This window comes from Anomaloglossus baeobatrachus, chromosome 9 (genome assembly GCF_048569485.1).
Source record: "Anomaloglossus baeobatrachus isolate aAnoBae1 chromosome 9, aAnoBae1.hap1, whole genome shotgun sequence".
Classification (NCBI taxonomy): domain Eukaryota; kingdom Metazoa; phylum Chordata; class Amphibia; order Anura; family Aromobatidae; genus Anomaloglossus; species Anomaloglossus baeobatrachus.
In genome coordinates this window covers 68,627,883-68,651,771 of record NC_134361.1, presented here as the reverse complement: position 1 = coordinate 68,651,771, position 23,889 = coordinate 68,627,883, and the positions used below count along the sequence as shown (strand labels likewise).

At 41.0% G+C, this 23,889-nt stretch overlaps 1 protein-coding gene and 1 long non-coding RNA gene across 4 annotated transcripts in view; one reads left to right on the top strand and one right to left on the bottom strand.

The window, feature by feature from the left end:
• The window catches only part of LOC142250485 (uncharacterized), a 197,896-nt gene extending 189,077 nt beyond the window's left edge, over positions 1-8,819 (bottom strand). Inside the window, exon 1 of the long non-coding RNA XR_012725196.1 lies at positions 8,586-8,819. This is a non-coding gene — a long non-coding RNA (uncharacterized LOC142250485). The remainder of the gene's footprint in view (positions 1-8,585) is intronic.
• A 786-nt stretch (positions 8,820-9,605) lies between these two features.
• SLITRK4 (SLIT and NTRK like family member 4) lies at positions 9,606-17,205 on the top strand. 3 transcript variants are annotated; one of them, XM_075323779.1, is made up of 3 exons: positions 9,640-9,722; positions 10,737-10,873; positions 13,664-17,205. In XM_075323779.1, the coding sequence occupies exon 3, from the start codon at positions 13,664-13,666 to the stop codon at positions 16,208-16,210; it is 2,547 nt and encodes an 848-aa protein (XP_075179894.1). In that variant the 5' UTR covers positions 9,640-9,722; positions 10,737-10,873; the 3' UTR covers positions 16,211-17,205. The 3 variants fall into 3 exon arrangements, with proteins under 3 accessions (XP_075179892.1, XP_075179894.1, XP_075179893.1); XM_075323777.1 differs by lacking the exon at positions 10,737-10,873 and having other exon boundaries at positions 9,606-9,722; XM_075323778.1 differs by lacking the exon at positions 9,640-9,722 and having other exon boundaries at positions 10,591-10,873.
• The last annotated feature ends 6,684 nt before the right edge of the window (positions 17,206-23,889 follow it).

Genomic DNA, 23,889 nt, shown 5'->3' with positions numbered 1-23,889 from the left:
GCTTCATAGTAAAGATGGACAATGACCCCAAGCATACAGCCAAAGCTACCCAGGAGTTCATGAGTGCAAAAAAGTGGAACATTCTGCAATGGCCAAGTCAATCACCAGATCTTAACCCAATTGAGCATGCATTTCACTTGCTCAAATCCAGACTTAAGACGGAAAGACCCACAAACAAGCAAGACCTGAAGGCTGCGGCTGTAAAGGCCTGGCAAAGCATTAAGAAGGAGGACATCCAGCGTTTAGTGATGTCCATGGGTTCCAGACTTAAGGCAGTGATTGCCTCCAAAGGATTCGCAACAAAATATTGAAAATAAAAATATTTTGTTTGGGTTTGGTTTATTTGTCCAATTACTTTTGACCTCCTAAAATGTGGAGTGTTTGTAAAGAAATGTGTACAATTCCTACAATTTCTATCAGATATTTTTGTTCAAACCTTCAAATGAAACGTTACAATCTGCACTTGAATTCTGTTGTAGAGGTTTCATTTCAAATCCAATCTGGTGGCATGCAGAGCCCAACTCGCGAAAATTGTGTCACTGTCCAAATATTTCTGGACCTAACTGTAATTAAATTATATTTATAAATATATTATAAATATAATTTAAAATGAAAAATAAAAAAAAACAAAAAAATTTTTTTTACCGGGTCTAGAACTCATGAACTTATGCTCCCTAGGTGAGCACTCTATCCACTCCGCTATTGCCTCTAATGTGAATGATAGGCAGATTTGCTAATCTTGAAGTCTGGATTGCTGAAGTCTCAGCTGACCACGTGATTCACTTCATTGCTATGTGAAGCTCATGCAGAGCACTCGTGTTCTGTAGCAGAGATGACAGTGTCTTGTGGATTACGTCGGACCTGGAGGAGTATTGGAGGATTTTAATAGAAAGGTGAAACTGTGTTTTTTTGTCTTTTATTCCAAATAAAGGATTTTTCGCGGTGTGTGTTTATTTACTTTCACTTTATAAATAGATAATAATTATAATTTAAAATTATAAATAATTAAACTCTTTGCTGGGACTAGAACTCCCAACATTATGCTTCTTAGGCGGGCGCTTTATCCACTAGTCTAGTGCCTCTTACAATATTGATTGGCAGATTTTGTCATCTTGAAGCCTGCTGTGCTGATTGAAGTCTCTGCTAACCGCGTGAGTCACTTCAGTGCCACTGCATCATGCATACTTTTTGGCAAACCGCAGTCTTGCTTTTTTATGTCTCTGTGTCAGCAGTATGGTCCTCCTTGGTCTCCTGCCAGAGTGTTTAATTTTACTCAAATGTAGATGGATAGTTAACACTGATGCAGTGCCCCATGGGGCAGGTGGTTAACCTAATCGTTGCCGTGCCGTTGCGGGTCAGGTCAGGTGGTGTCATGGGTGGTCTTGCCCGGTTCCATTGCACTGAAGCATCCAGTAAATGAAAAGGAAGCAGGCTGATGGGGAAAGTTTGTTGTGATGCCACCTGTTGTATGCGGCCAATGATTAGCCGCCTCTGCAGAATTCCTCACCGGGGCAAGTGTTATGGCAGCTGGGATGGTGTCGCTCCCCACAGGCGGAGCACGCCCCGGGTGGATGATAAAGGGATTGGCAGTCCCCTGGGAGCGCCGGAGCACTAATCTGAGTCTTAGTCGGCAACTGTGGTTCCAGGTTCTTTTACTCACTGATTTAAAGCTGCACCCAGGTGCTAGTCTCTGCCGTCATGGGCTCCGGTCAATCCCAAGCAAGTAAGGGGCCACCACCGGTGTTTGAACAAAGAGTGATAGAGAATGTCCTTTTCCTATGATGTGCCCCTGAAGAGTTAGGGACCCGGGCTGAGCTCCCGCTCCAAGCCCCGGGCCTAGTAAAGTCCAAGAGTTTAAGAAGTGTCTTGTCAGAACTATGGTCTCGCCTCTTCTGTCTGATGTGAGTGTGTTGCGCCTACTTCTACCCTGATTGGAACCCGCCCCCCAGGTGGCTGGCTTCAGTGATCGGGGAAATCCTATGCATCGTGATGGCCCCCTCCTATCTACCTTGAGCTAATCCCCCTGTGAGAAGGCTCCTAAGCTGTATGAAGAGTGTGAATGTGGAACACAGGGGATTAACCCCCCTTTACCTGAGATGGATACTGCGCCTTAACTGAGGTGCAGTACCCTGTGGTGACCAGAGCCTCAGGGGCACCACACTGACACTGTTGCCCCCTGAGCTGGCAAGACAGCTTGAATTTTTCGGAACTTGATTGGGGCTGCTTAGCTACCATCTGGACTATCCTGTATTGCAACTTTTTATCAATTTTTCTCTGCCGTCTATGTCCAGGAAGATTAACTAGTTTCATGAGTTGTAAACTTCTTGATTATGTTGCGTAACATGTAGACAAGGGAACATCAAGATCTCTGGAGACAGACTTGTAACTTTGAGATAGCTGATATTGTGCAAAAATGTTGGTTCTGAAGTCCTCAGACACTTCTGTTGTCCTATTTTTGTTCTCCATGCTTAGTGTAGCACACATAGGCACACAATGCAATGATTGTACAAACATCTCACATTTTTGTCTGGTTTGAGGTGTGATTTTAATATTCCCCACTCCAATCACTTGCCACATGTGAGTTTGAATGAGCATCACATGCTTGAAACAATGTTGTTTACAAAACAATATTGGAAAGATGCCATCAATTTTGTCTGCACCATTTTTGGGCTTTTGTGTGAAATTATGTCCAGTTGGCCTTTTTCGTTTTTTTGGGGGGTTTTTTGTTTTTTTTTTCTGTGATGTTTCAATACTACAATGGAAATAAACTTGTATAGCAAAACATGTGAATGCAATCATTTTCTGGGAGAAATACTTCATTTCCTGGAACAATTTTAAGGGTGCCAAGACTTTTGCACATGACTGTAAAGGGGTAACATATTTTGCAGCCCTGTTCCTATTTTGAACATTATACACAGCTGTCATTTTTCCTAATAAAGCTTATAATCTAATTTCCTTTTCTCAGCACACACCAGAAAAACTGGAAAGGAAAAACATGGCGACTCGATTGTTATCACCTCTGTTTTTTGTAACTGTATTACAATTACCCACACTTTAAAAATATATGGATAGATTACTTTACTCAATATCTGAAATGGGCAAAGATTGTAAGCCCAACATGGTATATAGTCCAATATTTTTGTGCACTCAGTATTTTGTTAGACTATATGTAGGGCTTTGTGTAGCTGCGTGTCTCTCCCCCTAATGCTCTGCAGCTATGACATGTATATATAAGCTATTATACCTTGTACATTGGTGGTCGTTACCTGGCTATCAACAATCAACAGTTCTCAGTGATGCACAGGTTCAACGGTAGAGTCGTTTTCTATTTTCATAGTCAATGAGTAAAGGCTGCTTTACACCAGACAATCTATCGTGCGATAGATCGTCGGGGTCACGGTTTTTGTGACGCACATCCGGCATCGCTGGCGATGCCGGCCTGTGTGACACCTCCTAGCGACGCAGTATCGCTCACAAATCGTGAGTCGTGTACTGCTCGTTAGGTTCCATAATATCGTTTAATTTAGTTGTTCATTGTTTCCGGGGAAGCACACGCCGCTCCGTGTGACACCTCGGGAACGATGAACAGCAGCTCACCTGCGTCATGCGGCCGCCACCGGCTATGTGAAAGAAGGAGGTGGGCGGGATGTTTACATTCCGCTCATCTCCGCCCCTCCGCTTCCATTGGCCGGCAGCCGTGTGACGTCGCTGTGACGCCGAACGTCCCTCCCACTCCAGGAAGTGGACGTTCGCCGCCCACAGCGAGGTCGCATGAGAGGTAAGTACGTGTGACGGGGGTTACTGACTTTGCGCGACACGGGCAGCGATTTGCCCGTGACGCAAAAAGGACGGGGGCGGGTACGATCGATTGTGAAATTGCACAATCGGTCGTACCGTGTAAAGCAGCCTTTAGTCTCTCTCTTCTGTAGAATGTAAGATCTTATTGTCAGCAAGGTCATCTCTCTATCTCTTTTCCATCACGCATATTTTCTATGTAACTGCAACCTTTCCAGCATTTAGATTTGTACAAATTTATACAATGCGAATCAAGTTTTCTGGGAAATTTAGGAGAACACAGCAAATTCAAATTTGAAAAAGTATTCATACCCTGTGAACGTTTCCATTTTTTTTTTATTTTACATCCACAAACTTAAATGTATTTTATTGGGATTTTATGTGCTATACCATCACAAAGTAGAAAGTATTTGTGAAGGAAATAACTAGGGATGATCGACTACCTCAAATATTCGGCTACGCCCATAATTGACGCATAGGTCGCCGCCATTCAACTATTTGTGAATATTCGATGCGCAATGTAAGTCTATGGGAAACCCGAATAGTTGCTGACTAACAACTAATCAGGGCTTCCCATAGAATTACATTGCGCATTGAACATTCGCATAGTAGCGACCTATTCATCAAATATTCACAAAGCTGAATATTTGTGATATTCGATCATCCCTAGAAATAACACATGGTTTTCTAAATATTTTAAAAATCTAAATGTGAAATTTTTAACAATAACATAGCAATTGCATTCAGCCCCCTGTAATCTGATACCCCTAAATAAAATCTTGAGTGACCAATTGGCTTCAGAAATCACCAAATTAATAAATTAAGTAACACTGGGTGTAGTTTATTCTCAGTATAACCACAGTTGTTCTGTGAAGGCCTCAGAGGTTTGTTGGAAAACATTAGGGATCAAACACCATCAGGAAAACCAAGGAACACACCAGACATGTCAGGAGAAAAGTAACACAGAATTAGGTGATAAAAAAATCCAAACTCTGAACATCTTATGAAGCACTGTTTAATTCATCAACCAAAGCTGCAAGTAATATGTCACAACTGCAAACCCATGTAAACATGGCGGTTCACCTAAACTGACATGCCAAGCAAGTAGAGCACTAATTAGAGAAGCAGCCAAAAGGCTCATGGTGACTCTTGAGGAGCTGCAAAGATCCACAGCTCACATGAGAGAATCTATCCACAGAACAACTATTAGTCATATACTACTCAAATCTGGCCTTTAAGGATGAGGGGAAAGAAGAAACATTTTTGAAAGCAAGCCATAACAAGTCTCATTTGCAGTTTTCAAAAAGCCATGTCGGTAACACAATTAGCATGTAAAAAAAGGTGCTCTGATCAGAAGAAACCAAAGTAGGTCTATTTGTGCTAATTGCAAAATGCTACATGTGGTAGAAAATTAACATTGCAGATTAGTGTGAAAACACCATCCCCACAATCAAAAAAGGTGGTGGAAGCAACATGTGGGAACAATTTACTTCAGCAGAGACAGTGAAGCTGGTCTGATGTGACGATGAATGGAGCTAAATATATGGCAATGCTGGAGAAAAACCTGTTAAAGGCTGCAAAAGACTTGAGATTGGGATGTAGGTTAAACTTCCAGCAGGATAACTACACCAAGCATACTGCCGGGAGCTACAATGGATTGGATAAGACCAAAGCATATTCATGTGTTTGAATGTGTCAGGTAATGCCGAGATCTAAATTCTATTAAGAATCTGTGGCAAGAACTGTAAATTGCTGTCTGCAGATGCTCTCCATCCAATCTCACGGTACAGATATTTTAGTAGGAAGAATGTGCAAAGCTGGTAGAGACATATCCCAATAATAATGACTCGGGGGGGGCTGAAAACAAATGCAAGTCACAATTTTCAGATTTAAATTTTTAAAATATTTAGAAACCCATGTTTATTTGCACAGATTGCAGCAAGAGATGTCCGCCCCTTTTTGTAGGTATTCAGTAATGGCCTCTATGCTGCCTATAGCTCCACTCTTAGGCTAGGGCAAAAGACTGTATAAAAAAGGTACAATTTTCATCCAGAAAAGTGGGACAATTTCTTTCTCACTTGTCGTCCATGTGCTGTTCGTTTTTTTTACAGTAGCAGCTATTAATCATTTGTAGGATCTTTTACTTTTCTATATTACAGATTTGAAATGTATCCATTAAAATTGGATGTCATACTGTACTATTTGATTTTTTCATACACATAGAGTTGAATGGGTGAGTCATGTATGCAGTGGCGTAACTAGAGTTTGATGGGCCCCAATGCAAAATTTGGACTTGTGTCCTCCCCACCCACCATATGTTGGTCAAATGTATGTATATGTATGGATACATTTACTATTCTAAATCTTATAAAGACATATGAGTTATTCCCCTCATTACGTATTAATTATGTAGTAAGGTCCCATATCCTGTTCTAATGTGCCCCATCCTGGGCTTCTTAATGGTTTATATGTGGCCTTTCCTGGAAAATCCTGGGCAACTTCCTGCTTAATATGTCCACCATCCTGGTAAATATGTCCCCTATCCTAGTATATATGTTCCCGTCCTGGTAAGCATGTCCCTCGTCCTGATAAATATGTCTCCCATCCTGGTAAATATGTCCCCTGTCCTTGGCCCAATCCTGGTATATATGTCCCATTTTAGACCCCATCCAGGTATATATATCCCCATCCTGGTAAGTCTGCCATCCTGGTAAAAATTTCCCCCATCCTGGTATATATGTTTCCATCCTTGTATATATGACCCCATCCTAGGCTCCATCTTGGTATATATGTCCCCATTCTAGGCCCCATCCTGCTATATATGTATATATCCTAGCCCACATCCTAGTATATGTGCCCCTATCCTGGTAAAAAATTCCCCCATCCTGGTATATATGTTACTTTCCTGGTATATATGTCCCCATCTTGCTAAATGTCCTCCATCATGGTATATTTGTCCCTATCCTGGTATATATCCCTTTTCCTTGGCCCCTCCTGGTATCTGTCCCCATCCTGGTCCCCTTCTGGTATTTGTACTCCTTTCTGGCCCCTGCTGGTAAATATGTCCCAATCCTGGTATATATATGTCCCCATCCTTGGCCCCTCCTTGTATATTTGTCCTCCTGGTATATATGTACCCCTCCTGGTCCTCTTCTGGTATATCTGTTCCTGTCCTGGGACCCTCCTGGTTTATATGTCCCCTTCCTGGTAAATATGTCCCCCTATTTTGCCCGTCCTAGCATGTATGTTCCGCTGCTTGTATATTTAGCCCCCCTTAAGCCCTTCCTGGTATGTATGTCCCCCTTCCTGGCATTTATGTCCCCCCTGATAAATATGTCTTCATTTTTATCTCTCCCCCCAAAAAATCCATTTTACTCACTCTACTCGGCTCCCATTTTGGCATCCTTCTCTGTAGTCAGTTTGCAGTTTTTGGTAGGCAGCTGACATTGTTGTGTGCATTATGGCAATGCATGACGTGACAGCCAAGTACCTCCCTAAGTCACGGGGACGCCAATGTCAGCTGCCTACTGGCCACTGTTTGGTCGGCAGCATGTATCACTGTGCAGGGACCTGACGAGACTTTGTGCTGTTATGCATTTCAGCTGGAAGTGCATAGTTGGATGCACATACAACTGAAGCTGGGTCTGGCGGACCCCTGCACCAATGGGTCCAGTCGCGGTCGCGATCCCTGCAACTGCAATTTTTCCACCCCTGCTTGTCTGATCTTTGAGTCAAAACGTATCATTCTGCAATTTACTCCGCATACAGATTAGAGGTGAGAAAAATATTCTGCATTGCCTCATTGAATAACATTCATTTGGGTTCAATACTTTTTAATTGGTTTGCACTTGTCCGATTTATACAGTGGTGTCAGTGAGCCCTTATTTTGAAGAATGAGGCACAGAAATAAAAACCAATTACACTTTGACATTTAGTATTCTGTTTATTTTTTGTTAGACAGACAACCCCTTAAGGAGAGCAGCAGAAATAATGAAAAATTCATATATTTTAGATATATTCATTTCCGTACATCAATAAAAGATAGTGACCAGGCCATACTTACAAAAGGGTGCCTCCTACACAGTAATAAAGCAGATGATTATTTTAACACTGCTGTCTGCAGGGGGCGCTAGCACAATGCACTGTCTAATAGAGGGTATGAAGAAGAGTGATGAGTACAAGGAATTAGTTTGATGTAAGCCTGATTCCATGTCCCTTATGTATAGTACAATATTCTAAGAAAGAGCTGCACTGGAATCTTACCTGGGGCTTAGCAGTCAGATGTTATCAGAGTGTTTAGTAGAAATCCAGCAGTCATCGTGCCTTGCTTATAAAGCTACTGTCATACATGGATATATTCATGCCTTGCTGATTGTGCTCAGTATTTAACATTGCAATGGCTGTGAGATCCAATCAAGTTAACCCTTCCTCGGTCTCAGAGAACGTGTGACGCAGGAAGGACGACCAACAACTGCATATGTCATTGATTTAAATCCTTTTTTTTTATTTCATTATCCCTGTTTCATTTACGTTCCTATCTGCCTTAACCCTTTCACCTCCGTCAGCCACTTAAACCGTCACTTTCCTAAACCAATTTTAAACTTAAGGCTTCGCCTCTAGAGGTTAAATCTTTTTTTCTTTCTCGCCAATAACCTTTAAGTATTTAACCTTTATATTTCTTTTTCTCTGCATACATTCCAGTGCCAACACATTGCTTTAGCTTCCTATAATACCAACTTCCCAATAATTCACCTTCTCCGGCTCTTAACCCCTCCAACGTCAGCCCTTACCACATTTCTTCAGAAGGAGTATTCATTGCTTCACCTGCCATCCCACAGCTTACAGGATTCTCTTAGGCTCGACTGTAAAATCTCTAGTGGGGAGTGAACATATTTACATTAAAATTTTCTATTAGCATTAGAGATGTTTACTGGCTAGAATAATCCTTAATGGAGCTTATTATTGTGTTATTGATAGCAGTGAGAAATGTGTAACATTATTTACTAATAGAACACAAGACAAAAACACATCAAACATTCAAACACATAATATTCTCGCAACATTCCGCTATTCTCTCCATCCTTATCCTGCTGTATTGATTGATCTATAGGCATTTTCCCCTATAGTATTGCCTGTATTCTAATACAATTGGCACCATGTTAGTATTCAGGCTTGTTGCAGGGCTGGCAGGCTCCACTATTTAAATATTGCATCAATTCCTTTGCATTTACAGCAATGTGAGGAGGATGAGTGCTAAGGTGCCATGTTTTGGCAAGATTTGCAGGCTCACATTACAGATATGAGTAAAAAGCTTGTGTTCTGTAGAGAGCGGCACAAAGCATTATAGATATTGAAGAGTAAAAAAAAAAACCTAAAATACCTTTACCCATCATGACTCCAATGTGATCCCTGAACACCTGCCTGACCAAGCACAGCAGGGGGAGTCCCAGGCCAGCTCTGCTTCTGATCCCAATAAACTCAACAGCAAAATGGCATCAATAATGAATGCTCTGAACACTCAATCTTGATCCAGTGGATCCATAAAGGTGTTTTTTTTTCTTTTCTACCCAGCAGGGGCTGCAGCTCTGCGTTTTATGCATTATGCATTTGCAATTCTGCTCTAGGAGACTCACTCACCCTCCAAAAAAAAATCACCTGCAGTGGCTCAATGTGGGCTTGTATTTATTTATTGAAAGGGATCGATTGATATGTTGTTGAGATTGTGGTCCTGTGTGAGTGCGTATACTGTGTGTGACAGAAAAGAAAAAAAGAGAGGGGGAGAAAGGGAGAAGGAGAGGAGGGGGGATAGAGAGGCAGCGAGAGAGGGAGAGGGAGAGCTCGAGGAGCAGGGAGAAGTCCACATCTCTTGGAGACAATCACAAAATGCAGAACATTTTCATTTCCTTACATGGATCCGGATTTTAAAGGTAAGAAACCAGAACTGGATGAGGATATGTCCTCTGCTTTGGCTTCCTAGAATGATTGAACATAGGCATAGAAAGACTTGATAGGTTTTACTTAGACTACAGCATCATTAAATAAGGTGATGTTCTTCTTTTCCAGCCAGGCAGCTCCTGCGTTTCCATCAAGTGGATTCTTCATCAAATATGTGTGCTAATTAATACTTGCATTATCTTCTATTGCCGGATCAATGCAGATTAGGCAATTAAAATATCTTAAAAGAAAATCGAATCATGCTTTGAAAAAGGAAAAAAAAAACCCTGATAGCCATGCAAAGACTTTCTAGATCCTCCTGCAAAGGATTTTTAGCATGCATCCTTCCCATGTAGCTCAGTGTAGTGTATTTTCCTGTGATGTGCCTATTATTTCTAGGTTCGTGGCTCCCTCCTAAAGGCATTTCTTGTCTGGATCTAGAAGCTGAAGGGTTACTTCATGGATTTTCTTTGTGACTGATCGTTGGAAAAAGGGATCTGTCCTCCATAGGCAGCAAATGATCTCCCACTCCCTCCCCCTCTTCTTTTAACCACCAGACACATCCAGCAGCTATCTGACTTGAGAGACCCTTTCTATAAGCCTGACATTCGCCACCAGCAAATATTATCCCATGGAAACCCATCCGACTAGGAAGTAAGAGCTTTTTATTTTTTTTTTCCTAGTGGGAGTCTCTTTGATGCAGATCTTATGACCCTCTCTTGCAATCCCATGCCCTCTGATCACACTGTGGACTCCCCTTTGCAGCCCAGACACAGGAGAGACACAGCAAGTTGGACCTGCCCCAGACCCTGGCATCCTCCAGCATCCACTCACATCATGGGTACCACTTAATTTATTCAAGGCTACCTGTTCCTGATTAGGAGGCTGCAGAGACTAGAGAAGGATAGATTGCCTGCTATTGTCTCATATAACACTGGCAGAAAAGGGATCTCTTCAGGAGCATTTATTACCTGCATGATCTTCTCATGGGTATCCCTCTCCCACAGCCCTGGCACATCTTCTGGAGGAGATATCTGATTGAGGACAAGAGCACCCAGCAGGAGCAGAGACCATGCTGCGGCAAAGCATTGCAGTACTAATCAGTACTATCACAAACATCAGCCATTTGCCACTGATATCATAGGTACTGCTGTCTAACACTGACCTATCCTTCTGCATGTGTTCTCCTTCTCTCTGTGCATTCTCCTTCTCTTTCTGTCTTATCTGAACTAAAATGTGAAGCCAGCGTGTGCTATCTGCCAGAAAACTGCTTTTGTGCTGGGAGTTAGAACTATTTAGCATTGCTGTGGTGTAAATGGTGGATAGCTGATGTAATAAGATGCATGTATGAGCTGGCTGTGTGATAGCTGAGGTCATGCATGCAGAATAGAGAGGATATGAGATATACTGGAGGATAAGTAATATACAATATATACCATAGCTGGGCTGTGTGTGTGTGCATATGAAGAATATAAGGATAGCAGAGACTCAAGAATATGAAACATACTGGAAGAGGAGTATTGGTAGAGCAACTTACTGTCTGCAAGTACAGGTGCATATATATATATATATATATATATATATATATATATATATATACATATACATACATACCATAGCTGGGCTGTGTGTGTTCATATGAAGAATATAGGGACAGTGGATACTCAAGAATGTGAAATATACTGGACGATGAGTAATGATAGAGCAATGTAATGTCTGTAAGTACAGGTACATGTATAAGTATAAATATATATATATATATATATATATATATACCATAGCTGGGCTGTGTGTGCATATGAAGAATATAGGGATCTGGAGGCTCAATAGTGTGAAATATACTGGAGGATGAGTAATGGTAGAGCACCTGAATGTTTAAAGTACAAGTACATATATATATATACATACCATAGCTGGGGTCTATGTGTACACATGAAGACTATATGGATCTGGAGACTCCGGAATGTGAAACATACTGATAGATGAGGTACCTTAATCCCTTTATCTGAGAGTACAGGTGCATACATGTATACCATAGCTGGGATCCATGTGTGCATATGAGGAACATAGGGGGATTGTAGAGACTCATGAATGTGAAATATACTGATACATGAGTAATGGTGGAGCGATCTGAGAGTACAGGTGTAATATATGTATATATATATATACATATATATATATATATATATATATATATATATATATATATATATATATATATATATATATACCACAGCTGTGATCTATGTGTGCTTATGAAGAGTAGAGGGATAGATTAGATGCAGAGTATTTATGAAGCTCAGTGGATTTTGGATGCATGCTTTTAAAAAAAAATGATAGTAAGGATATATGTATATTTGGGTGCAGGTATATAACAAAATAGTGAAAGCTAAGATATATACATTGTCATAATTGAACTCCATATAAAGTATAGTGATAGCTGGGGTTCATGTATTTAGTGATTATTGGGGACGTGTGTTCTATTGTAAGCAGTAGATGTTGGATGGAGATTTAGTGATGATTGGATACATGTATATGGAATCAGTATAAATCAGAATGAGTGGTAGAATATTGTTTGCAGTGGATAGTATTATCTGAGAATGAGAAGAGATACATGTATGTAGACTACATTAATTTCTGCAATGCTTGTACGTAGATGATAGCCCGGATGCATGTAGAATAATTGCCATCACTCATGTACATACAGTGCTGATGCGAGGTATGTAGAGTGTATATAAGCTCAGATGCACTTATTTAAAATGTATCAATGGTTGATATCATGTATGTGAAATATAGCAATAGGTGAGTTGTGTGAGCAATAGATTCAATGTAGTGATGGCAAGAAACATGTATTCTTCAATGTGGCTATTGCCAATATGGATATGTAGACTGTAGGGAATTCCACTTGAGAGTTTATCAAGCTTACAGACATATATGTATCCGGTATGATACAATCTACCACTATATGACAGACTTAAGAAATAGCTAATATCGTTTTCTGGAAACATTGGCTCTGTGTGTATGGAAATAGTTAATGTCTATTCTGTATTGCTATGGAAATGTTTGGTAATGTGTTACAATGCATGATTTGCACACATATGCACATAATTATACATCATAGGGCTAGATGCCCTCGTAATAAATTAATTGGTTCCCAGCATGTCAGTGCCATGTATGTAGAGTACTGAGTGCACATGTCACCATACTGTGATATGGGGGATAAGAGAGAATACGTCCATTTTTCCATTTGGCATAAAACGTATGTTTACCGTATGTGTAATGCAGTTTAGTATTTTCTATGGATGTGCACACAGATATATATATCTGCACACAGTCACATGTCTTTTATGTTCCTACACTCATATACACTCATGCATGTGCACATGGCTGTATATACCTGCACACAGTCACACATCTGTTATGTTTATACACACATATACACTAATGCATGTGCACACAGATGTATATATCTGCACACAGTCCAACATCTTTTATATTTGTACACTCATATACACTCATGCATGTACACATGGATGTATATACTTGCACACAGTCACACATATTTTATATTTATACACTTATGCATGTACACACGGTGGTATATACCTGCACACAGTCACACGTCATTTATGTTTATACACTCATGCATGTACACACGGATGTATATACCTGCACACAGTCACACTTCATTTATGTTTATACACTCATGCATGTACACACGGATGTATATACCTGCACACAGTCACACTTCATTTATGTTTATACACTCATGCATGTACACACGGATGTATATACCTGCACACAGTCACACTTCATTTATGTTTATACACTCATGCATGTACACACGGATGTATATACCTGCACACAGTCACGTATCTGTTTAATTTCTCTTTCTAGACTGGTTATATTAAGACAGTGTCTTTCTGTTTATCAGATGATTTACCCCAGCAGTGTGAGATCCTATTGTCACTGCCTGAAGATGTTTCTGTGGCTTTTCCTGTTCCTCTCCACCCCAATCTCCTCCACCAACCCGGACTCAGAACTCACCCAGGAGATCTGCAATGTCTGCTCTTGTCTATCGGTAGAAAATGTACTATATGTCAACTGTGAAAAAGTGGCAGTGTACAGACCCAACCAGCTGAAGCCCCCGCAGTCCAATTTCTATCACTTGAACTTTCAGAATAATCTTTTGATCATTCTGTACCCAAACACGTTCCTTAATTTTACTCATGCTGTATCACTGCAACTGGGCAATAACAAACTGCAGAATATTGAGGGAGGAGCGTTCATGGGTCTTAGTGCATTAAAACAGTTGCACTTGAATAACAATGAATTAAAGATCCTGAGGGCTGACACTTTCCTAGGCATTGAGAACTTGGAGTATCTCCAGGCTGACTACAATTTAATCAAGTATATTGAGCGGGGAGCCTTCAATAAACTACACAAGCTGAAAGTCCTCATTTTAAATGACAATCTAATTTCTGCCCTCCCTGACAATATATTTAGGTTTGCCTCCTTAACTCATTTGGACATTAGAGGAAATAGAATCCAGAAGATGCCCTACATAGGTGTCCTGGAGCACATTGGGAGGGTTGTGGAGCTGCAACTGGAAGATAACCCTTGGAATTGTACTTGTGATTTGCTGCCTCTAAAAGCGTGGCTGGAAAACATGCCATACAATATCTACATCGGAGAGGCAATTTGCGAGACGCCTAGTGATCTTTATGGAAGATTATTAAAAGAGACCAATAAACAAGAGTTATGTTCTATGGGCACTGGTAGTGACTTTGATGTAAGGATATTGCCTCCATCCATGGAGACAACGTTCACCACTCCTGGAGGTCATACTGTACAAACATCGCAAAATCGTCTGGTCACCAAACCTCCAAAAACAACCAACCCATCCAAAAACTCTGGCATCGTATCTGGCAAATCCGTATCCAACCACAGCCTCAGCCAGATTGTATCATTTCAGACCAGGGTGCCCCCCTCGTCACCTTGTCCATCTCCATGTGTTTGTAAAACCCATCCTTCTGATCTGGGATTAAGTGTGAACTGTCAGGAAAGGAATGTATATTCATTAGCCGAGCTGGTACCTAAACCCATAAATGCAAAGAAACTTCACGTCAATGGGAATTACATCAAACAAGTAGAACAAACAGACTTTGCAGAATTTGAAGGTCTGGATCTCCTTCATTTAGGAAGCAATCAATTAACAACTATTCAAGGAAATGTCTTCTGTAATCTTACTAACCTAAGGAGGCTTTATCTGAATGGAAACCAAATTGAACGCCTCAGCCCTGAGATTTTTACTGGTTTGCACAATCTGCAGTATCTTTACCTGGAATACAATGTAATAAGAGAAATTTTGGGGGGGACCTTTGAATCCATGCCAAATCTTCAGCTGCTGTATTTAAATAACAACCTTCTGAGAAGTCTGCCGGCTTATATTTTTTCTGGAGTACCCCTGGCAAGGCTTAACATAAGAAACAATCATTTCATGTACTTGCCTGTAAGTGGCGTCCTTGACCAGCTCAAATCTCTCACTCAGATTGATCTGGAAGGAAACCCGTGGGACTGCACTTGTGATTTAGTTGCTTTGAAACTATGGCTGGAGAAACTCACCGAAGGTATTGTCATGAAAGAGGTCAAATGTGAGACACCGGTGCAGTTTGCAAATATTGAGCTGAGATCACTGAAAAATGAAATTTTGTGCCCCAAACTGATTAACAAGCCCCCCACGCAGTACACCAGCCCTGTCCCCGCAATCACTTTCACAACTCCGTTGGGTCCTATGAAAAGCCCCCCAGGTGGACCCGTCCCTTTATCCATTTTAATACTCAGTATTTTAGTAGTGCTTATATTAACTGTATTTGTTGCATTTTGCCTCCTTGTTTTTGTCTTGAGACGTAATAAAAAGCCCACAGTTAAGCATGAAGGCATTGGGAATCAGGAGTGCAGTTCTATGCAGCTCCAGCTAAGGAAGCATGACCAGAAAGCCCTTAAGATGGATGGTATATCTGCAGAAACCTTTTTTCCACAGACCATTGAACAGATGAGTAAGAGTCACACTTGTGGCATGAGGGATGCTGAAATGGGATTTCCATTTTCGGATCACCAAGGGCAAAAAGGGGTCCTGAGGATCATGACTGACAAAGACAAAGATGGGGATTCTAAAAAAAGACTTAGCACAATCGACGAACTGGATGAATTCTTCCCGGGAAGAGACTCCAATTTATTTATCCAGAATTTTTTAGAAAGTAAAAAAGAATATAATAGCATAGGAGTCAGTGGCTTTGAAATACATTATCCTGAAAAGGTACAAGATAAAAAATGCAAGAAATCGTTAATAGGTGGAAACCACAGTAAGATTGTAGTAGAGCAGAGAAAGAGTGAATATTTTGAACTCAAAGCCAAACTTCAAGGCACACCTGATTACTTACAAGTGCTTGAAGAACAAACTGCATTGAGCAAAATGTAGGTCAGAGTAATCCTTAATAGAGACAATAATTCAATGATGAAAAGTGCCTTTGTAGACTTAAACTTCCAAATATATAGGCATAGATGCAGGTGATTTCAGGAGTGTCCAGTTGCTTATGGTTGCATATGTTGAAGAAATTTCTTTGTAGGTTCTAATTTTTCAGAACATCTTCTTTCTGGATCTCTAGGATTGCACCAGACACTATTGCCAAAGGGATACTTTGTTCTTATTACGACATAATTATCCTCAACCCGAGAGGCATCTCCTGTATATTTTGTAACCCAAATGCGAAACAACTTCTATTCCCCCGTGATTGGTTATTGCAACAAAAAAAGAACTGTTTCCAGTGAAGGTATCTCTACTTTTACGTCTACTTTCTAAATGGATAAGGCTTGGTGGAAATGTTTGGGTTAATGTCTAAAATTTAAACAGAAATCTCAGACAAGTCAAAGCATGCAAAGGAACGCCAGTGTCTTTAAGAAAATAGTCAAATTTTCCGATAATCTTAAACTAGGTAATGAGGTAAAAGTCATGTGCATACACCATACTACGAAAAGAAATTCATACTTGTCTACACCTTAAAAAAAAGAATATATTTCACAATTATTTAACAATATTTTTTTTTCTTCTGCAAAATGTGAATTGAGTGAAAGCTTCTATATAAGAAAACAGAATTATGATTATTTGCAATCGGGTTGGTTGCATTGATTTTCTGGATATGCTTGCTATGTGAGCGGGGTATAAAAAATATTTTTTTAAATAGAAAAACAAATTCATATACATGAAATACTTTGTATACTAAATAGAAAATCTATGTACTCCTTAATATGTATTTAAATGCCTGACTTGTTTCTGTGATCACAATGCATTAATCTTTAAAAGTTAAACATTGAGATATACCAAACCGATACAGGAAATGATTGATGTGTAAACATGACTTGATATAATGTGATCAGGTACAAAATAAAGGTCGTCCACCGACATTCTTGTGATTCTTTTGACTGGTCATAGCGTTGGTGTTTAGTGTCACAATCAGTTTACCATTGGTTTTATATGGCGGTCAATTTATTACCAACAGTGTAGAAATTGAATACAGTTCTGATTTGGTTCTGTTATATGAAAAATGGAGCAAAAGTAAACATATCAGTGATCCATTATCACTTTTACAAAAACTGTTTGCTGTTAAGTGGTTGTATGTGGTTATATCTGGTAATATGGGGGTGTGCACTTTATTTTTCTCTATATTTATTGTTAAAATACTCATGGGATCTTGTGTACAATTTTGGAAAATTGCTTTTTGGAAGGCAAATAAGTAAATTGTCACACTTCAGTAATTGTCATTCTCTGCTTTACAGTCTTTGCTGAGCTATCTCTGTTGTGAGTTTCAGCTGGTTGGTTAAGATGATGGGAATTTTGATTGTTCGGGCTGTGTCTATTTTTTATGCAGATTGCTTAAAGAGGATCAACCATCAGGATTTTCCTATATCAACTAAAGCCAGTGCTATATTGGTGCTATCATGCTGATGCTATACAAACCTATATGTTACGGTTGCTGTGGCACTGGAGACTATGTTCGGATTTCTTGCTACTGCACATGTGCGAGCACTGGTGACTATGTTCGGATTTCTTGCTACTGCACATGTGCAAGCACTGGAGACTAAGTCCTATCTTGGAACCATTGCACATGTGCGGGTGACATCATCGCTGACACGAGGTCACATGTCTCTGACACCTTCTAAGCTGATTGGTCGCTGGTCATGTGCTTGTGACACATGGTCACATGTCTCTGAGACCTTCTATGCCGATTGGTCGCTGGTCATGTGCTTGCGATGCTTTGCTCGGTGATAGGCCAGCGTGACATCATTGCTGTCATTGTGGCAGTGGATTGGCTCTGGTGTCCTCCATCTTGGATGAGGCACAGAGTCTATATAAGACCCTGACGCACGCCGCCCAGCGCTCAGTCCTCTTGGTTCATGCATGAGAGTAGACGCTCTGTGCACGCCCCTCTAGGAATCTCTCTGTCTAAGCTAGGTGAGCGCTACCGGCAGGATAGCGTTCTTATATCTTACAGCTTCGGCTGCGGTCCGTATCCTTACATCTTAGTGGAGCGGACATAGGCAGGTGCCTGAGGCACATGGTCCGGCTGGGCCTTGTGATTCTACTCGTAGGTGGACGTTGCCGCTAGGGTAATGTTCCTTATACTGTGTTTGGCAGTTGTTTGTATCCTCGCACACTAGGGGAGCGAACATAGGTAAGAGCTTTGTGCGGCTTAAGCTGCTGTCCGTCTCTTTTGCACCACTAGTGGAGCGGACCTAGGCAGGTGCCATATCTAGTGGTTTGTGTCCTCGCACACTAGTGGAGCGAACGCAGGTAGGAGCTTTGTGCGGCTTACGCTGCTGTCCGTCTCCTGGCACCGCTGGAGGAACGGACCTAGGTAGGTGCCATTTCACACTCATTGCTTTTGTCTCTGTGACCATTAACAGAGACCATACCACACACCCTCCAAGTAAGGGAGAAACTGCTTTATTTTTTAATTATATTCCTCTGTGAGTTTAACAGAGGTATTGCATTCTGCACTTGTGCTATTACTATTTACAGTGGCACACTTATATACCCCTTATCCTCTGCCATAGTCTGCAGCAGAGTCTTTGCACGGTGGACCCTGACTGTCTGATATTCCTTTGGGTTTTATTATCAGACAGCCCCCCGTATCACTATAGTTGTGAGATAGGATGTATACTTTCTGAAATACTGGTGTTATGGACATGATTATGGACTGTTATGAGTATTAAGAACAGGACTCAAAATGGCGTTTGAACTTTACTCAGATACTGGACTTTCTGGTCATAAGTGGTTCATGCTGACTTAAGGGGGCTTTACACTCTGCGATATCGGTACCGATATCGCTAGCGAGCGTATCCGCCCCCGTCAGTTGTGCGTCACGAACAAATCGCTGCCCGTGGCGCACAACATCGCTAACACCCGTCACACGGACTTACCTGCCCTGCGATGTCACTCTGGCCGGCGTCCGCCTCCTTTCTAAGGGGGCGGGTCATGCAGCGTCACAGCGATGTCACACGGCAGCCGGTCAATAGAAGCGGAGGAGTGGAGATGAGCAGGACGTAACATCCCGCCCACCTCCTTCCTTCCGCATTGCCAGTGGAGACAGGTAAGGAGATGTTAGTCGCTCCTGCGGTGTCACACATAGCGATGTTTGATGCCACAGGAACGAGGAACAACATCGCTATGTACGAGACAACGATTTTTGGTGTTTGGATGACCTCTCCAAAATCAATGATTTTTCTCTTGTTTGCGATCATTTAAGGTCGCTCATACGTGTTACATGTTGCGATGTCTCCAAGGACGCCGGATGTGCGTCACAAACACCGTGACCCCGACGATAAATCATTAGCGATATCGCAGCGTGTAAAGTACCCTTTAGCTTAATATAAAATGATGAAACACATATACATATATATCTCAGAATAACCTCTTTTTGCCATTTACCCAATAGGAGAAGTGTTACGTATTCTTGGCTCCTAGCCAACTGATTTCTTTAAATGTATCTGAACTTCTGTAATTAAAGGCAGTCATCTTTCTACTTAGATCCATGTACATCTCGTATATCACTGCTCTGTGTGGAGCAAAAGCATGCATGCACCTGACAAATGACTCATGATTTGGAATGCAGACGGGTTTAAGAAGGGGATGCATTACTTGGATTGCATCACCCTAAATAATGACCCCCTTATCACAGGCAAGAAAAATGCCCTATACCCTATTTTTTTGATGAGAGGTGCAACAGAATATCTAATAGATGGGCCTGGTTTTATAAGTTATTCTCACCCCTATAAAAACCAAAGAACAAAAGAGTAAAAAATCCAAAATATGTAAAAAACATAGTAATCTTTATTAGAACAACCAAATGTAGACACATAAAAGAAAAAAATAAACCCAACCAAGAAAATGGAAGTAATGGGAAAAGAAAAAAGTTAGAATAAAAGGGAGAAAGGGAAACTCCACTGTCAAGTAGGTACATAAATGTAAATATCCTCAAAAGAGCTGAGAAAGTATGCCAAAATGCCTATACCGTTAACATGAAAAATATTGGTTTTGACAACAATACAGATACAATCACCAACATAAGTCTGAAAGCAAGCTAATTCACAAGATTTACTTCAAGAAATTCTTTATTAACAATAAATGTTTATACATAAAAAACAATCGAATGGGACCACCCAAGTGACGGATGGAATAAATTCACATGGGGGAGATGGCACCTATGGTGAAATTGTCACACCACCATATACCAAGGAAACAAATTAATCAGCATTACTAAATGTATGGCTGACAATACAATCCATGGTCTATATACCTGTCATACCTGTCAGGCATACAATTGTTATATATAAAGACAGCTGTCTTTATATATAACAATTGTATGCCTGACAGGTATGATATACATATATAATAGTATATAGACCATGGATTGTATTGTCAGCCATACATTTAGTAATGCTAATTAATTTGTTTCCTTGGTATATGGTGGTGTGACAATTTCACCATAGGTGCCGTCTCCCCCATGTGAATTTATTCCATCCGTCACTTGGGTGGTGCCATTCGATTGTTTTTTATGTATAAACATTTATTGTTAATAAAGAATATTTTGAAGTAAATCTTGTGAATTAGCTTGCTTTTAGTCTTATGTTGGTGGTTATATTTAATGTAGCAGGTTTTTCAGAATTATTGTGGCATTGGTGTTATAAACAATACAGATGCAGCCACAAGTAGGGTCTACCAATATATGAAATAGCCTATCAAACAACATTAAAGGGTGCTTTACTTGAGACGAGCTATCGTGCGATGCATCGTCGGGGTCACGGTTTTCGTGACGCACATCCGGCATCGTTCACGACGTCGTCTCGTGTGACACCTCCGAGCGACGTAGTATCGCTCACAAATCGTGAGTCGTGTACTCATCGCTCAGTTTTAAAAAATTGTTTAATTAAAATGGCGTCTCCGGTTGTTCATCGTACCCGGGGTAGCACACATTGCTCCGTGTGACACCCCGGGAACAATGAACACAGCTTACCTGCATCCCGCGGCTCCGGGCGGCTATGCGGAAAGAAGGATGTGGGCGGGATGTTTATATCCCGCTCATCATTGACCCTCCGCTTCTATTGGCTGACAGCTGTTTGACGTCACTGTGATGCCGAACGTCCCTCCCCCTTCAGGAAGAGGATGTTCGCTGCCCACAGCGAGGTCACTCAGCAGGTAAGTGCGTGTGACGGTGGTTTCATGACTTTGTGCGACACTGGCAGTGATTTGTCCGTGATGCACAAACGACGGGGGCGGGTACGATCGATCGTGAAATCGCACAATCGGTGATCTTGTGTAAAGCAGGCATAGCAGGCAGCGATCATGACACTTACAATATCACATGTAAACCGCCAAAAAAATAACCCCCAAATGAGTCATTAATGTATTAAAGTGCATAGTGCATATGGAACATAATAAATACTTAGACACGTGGGGATTAGTTGGGCAGTATCACAATAACAGTTGCAGCATATCAAGGTCAATGAAAGACTAAATCACAGACTGAAGTGTAACAAGGTAGATAGAGTATGATGGAACTTACAGTTGGTGGTGGTAGTTCATGCATGGAGAAGACAGAGAGGATATCCCAACATATGTTTCGCAGGCGAGTCTTATGGCTTCATCATGGGGAGAAGGGGAGGAAAAGGGTCATGTATTTTCTTAGAGCAAAGACCTTTAATAGTCACAAGGGGGGTCATGTGATCGGAGTTAAGATCACGCGACCATCATCAGTGACGCATGGGCACATGAGCTCCATGCTTACAACAGTGTCTCGGTCCCCAGTGGTCAATGCACCAGGCGAATGCGTGAGATTGAATGGTATCCTTGATTCCCACACGTGCGCAAATAAACACACTAAAGACACCGGGGATGGCAAATACAAAGCTGTGGAGACATGGCGCATGCATTTAACCATGCATTTCTGCATTTACGGGATTTTGTATGCTTATTTCCTTCCCTATCTGCCTTTCTGTCCTCCCTCCCTTGTTCTCAATCTCTTCTTCCTCCCCCTGTCATAACAGAGATAGGGGAGGAAGGACAGGGAGGCAGGCAGAAAGAGGTGGGAATAAGCAGCAAAACCTGACTTACCTATTAGATATTCTGTAGCTGTTATCAATCAAATAACAGTGCATTTCACAAACTTTACTTGCCTGTACTTCAGAAACTATACATCCGATCTCACAACTTAAGGTATGTATAGAATCAGTATGATAGCACCAATATAGAACTGGCTTTAGTTTATATATGAAAATCCTAGTGATTGGTCCTCTTTAATAAAGAATAGGATATCAGCATATTCAATACATACACATTGGGTCTCATCAGACATGATGTACCTGTGCTAGCATGCCTTTCCATGTGATAAGACTACAGTGTTTGGTATATGAGGAGTTGAATTTTAACGCTTAAAAGGCAAGCTCGAATTTCTAGTCCTTTTATAGCCTTGAAACCATTGTGTTAATATAAAGTTCATATTAAATATCACTTTTTTGAAGCAAACATGACAGGATTGAAAAGGAATTTTTAACAGCAAGTCTTTAAGAACATATTGAAAGTCAAAAATCCATAAACGGAAGAAAAGAATGCGGGTGGCACTCACTGACAGTAAAATGCTATTTGATGTCTTCATTATTAAATCACGGCCTAGGTGTTCAGGAGCATGAGGGCAGCATCTGGATGATGGCCGTTTTGTGCTTAAGTGGGCTTCTAAAGGCCCTGACTACTCGTGAGAGAATCTTTTAGAAGTTTGGTTTTCTGGCAGCCAAACCTCTACATGACCGATGTTTGTCCGAGGAGGTTCAGAAACAATGATTGGCAGCTTGAGTTTCTGCCCACATACAGCCAGCCATAAGCAGATCACTTTCAGGGAAGGCGGACATTTTCAAATTTTTGGTTTGGTGCACACTACATCTGATCACGCTGTTGTTACCCCCAGTGTGCGCCGTTCAAACACTGCAAGCGACTCAAAAGGGGCAGAGCTCTAAGCGTACCCAAGAACAGTGTTGCGCATGCGAGTTAAGTTCACATGTAAAGCATATGAACTCCGAATCCAAGCTCTCTTTTTTAAGTTGGTGTACGGTTCGAATACCAATCCTCAGGTTCGCTCAACTCTAGTCCAGACCCATGATTTTAATGTGCTGAAGAAAAAAAGAACATTTTACCTTCAATGAGTACCACCTCATTCTTTTCTTCTATTTATGGATTATCAACTGTACTATGTAGGGACTTAAGCACCGATGCTTACCGAGGTTTGAATTCCCCACCACCAAAAAGACAAAGTTGGAATATTAATAGCTGTTTTTACATCTTTGGTTTGGATCTATTCTACTTTTTTGGTATTTTGAAAGTTAAACTTAATGTAAGGTCAATCCCTAAGTTACTGAAAAGGATATCAAATTCAAAATACATACCACTTCCTGGTCACAATACTAATGCAGGTACAAAGTATTGATAAAACAACTACACACACTTACCCATCATAGAGGGGGTGACTGCCTACTAGTATAAATGTAAGCAGATAAGGCTTGTTTGGGCACCAGTACACTGATACGTGTAGTGCACCATGCGTGCATACAGCC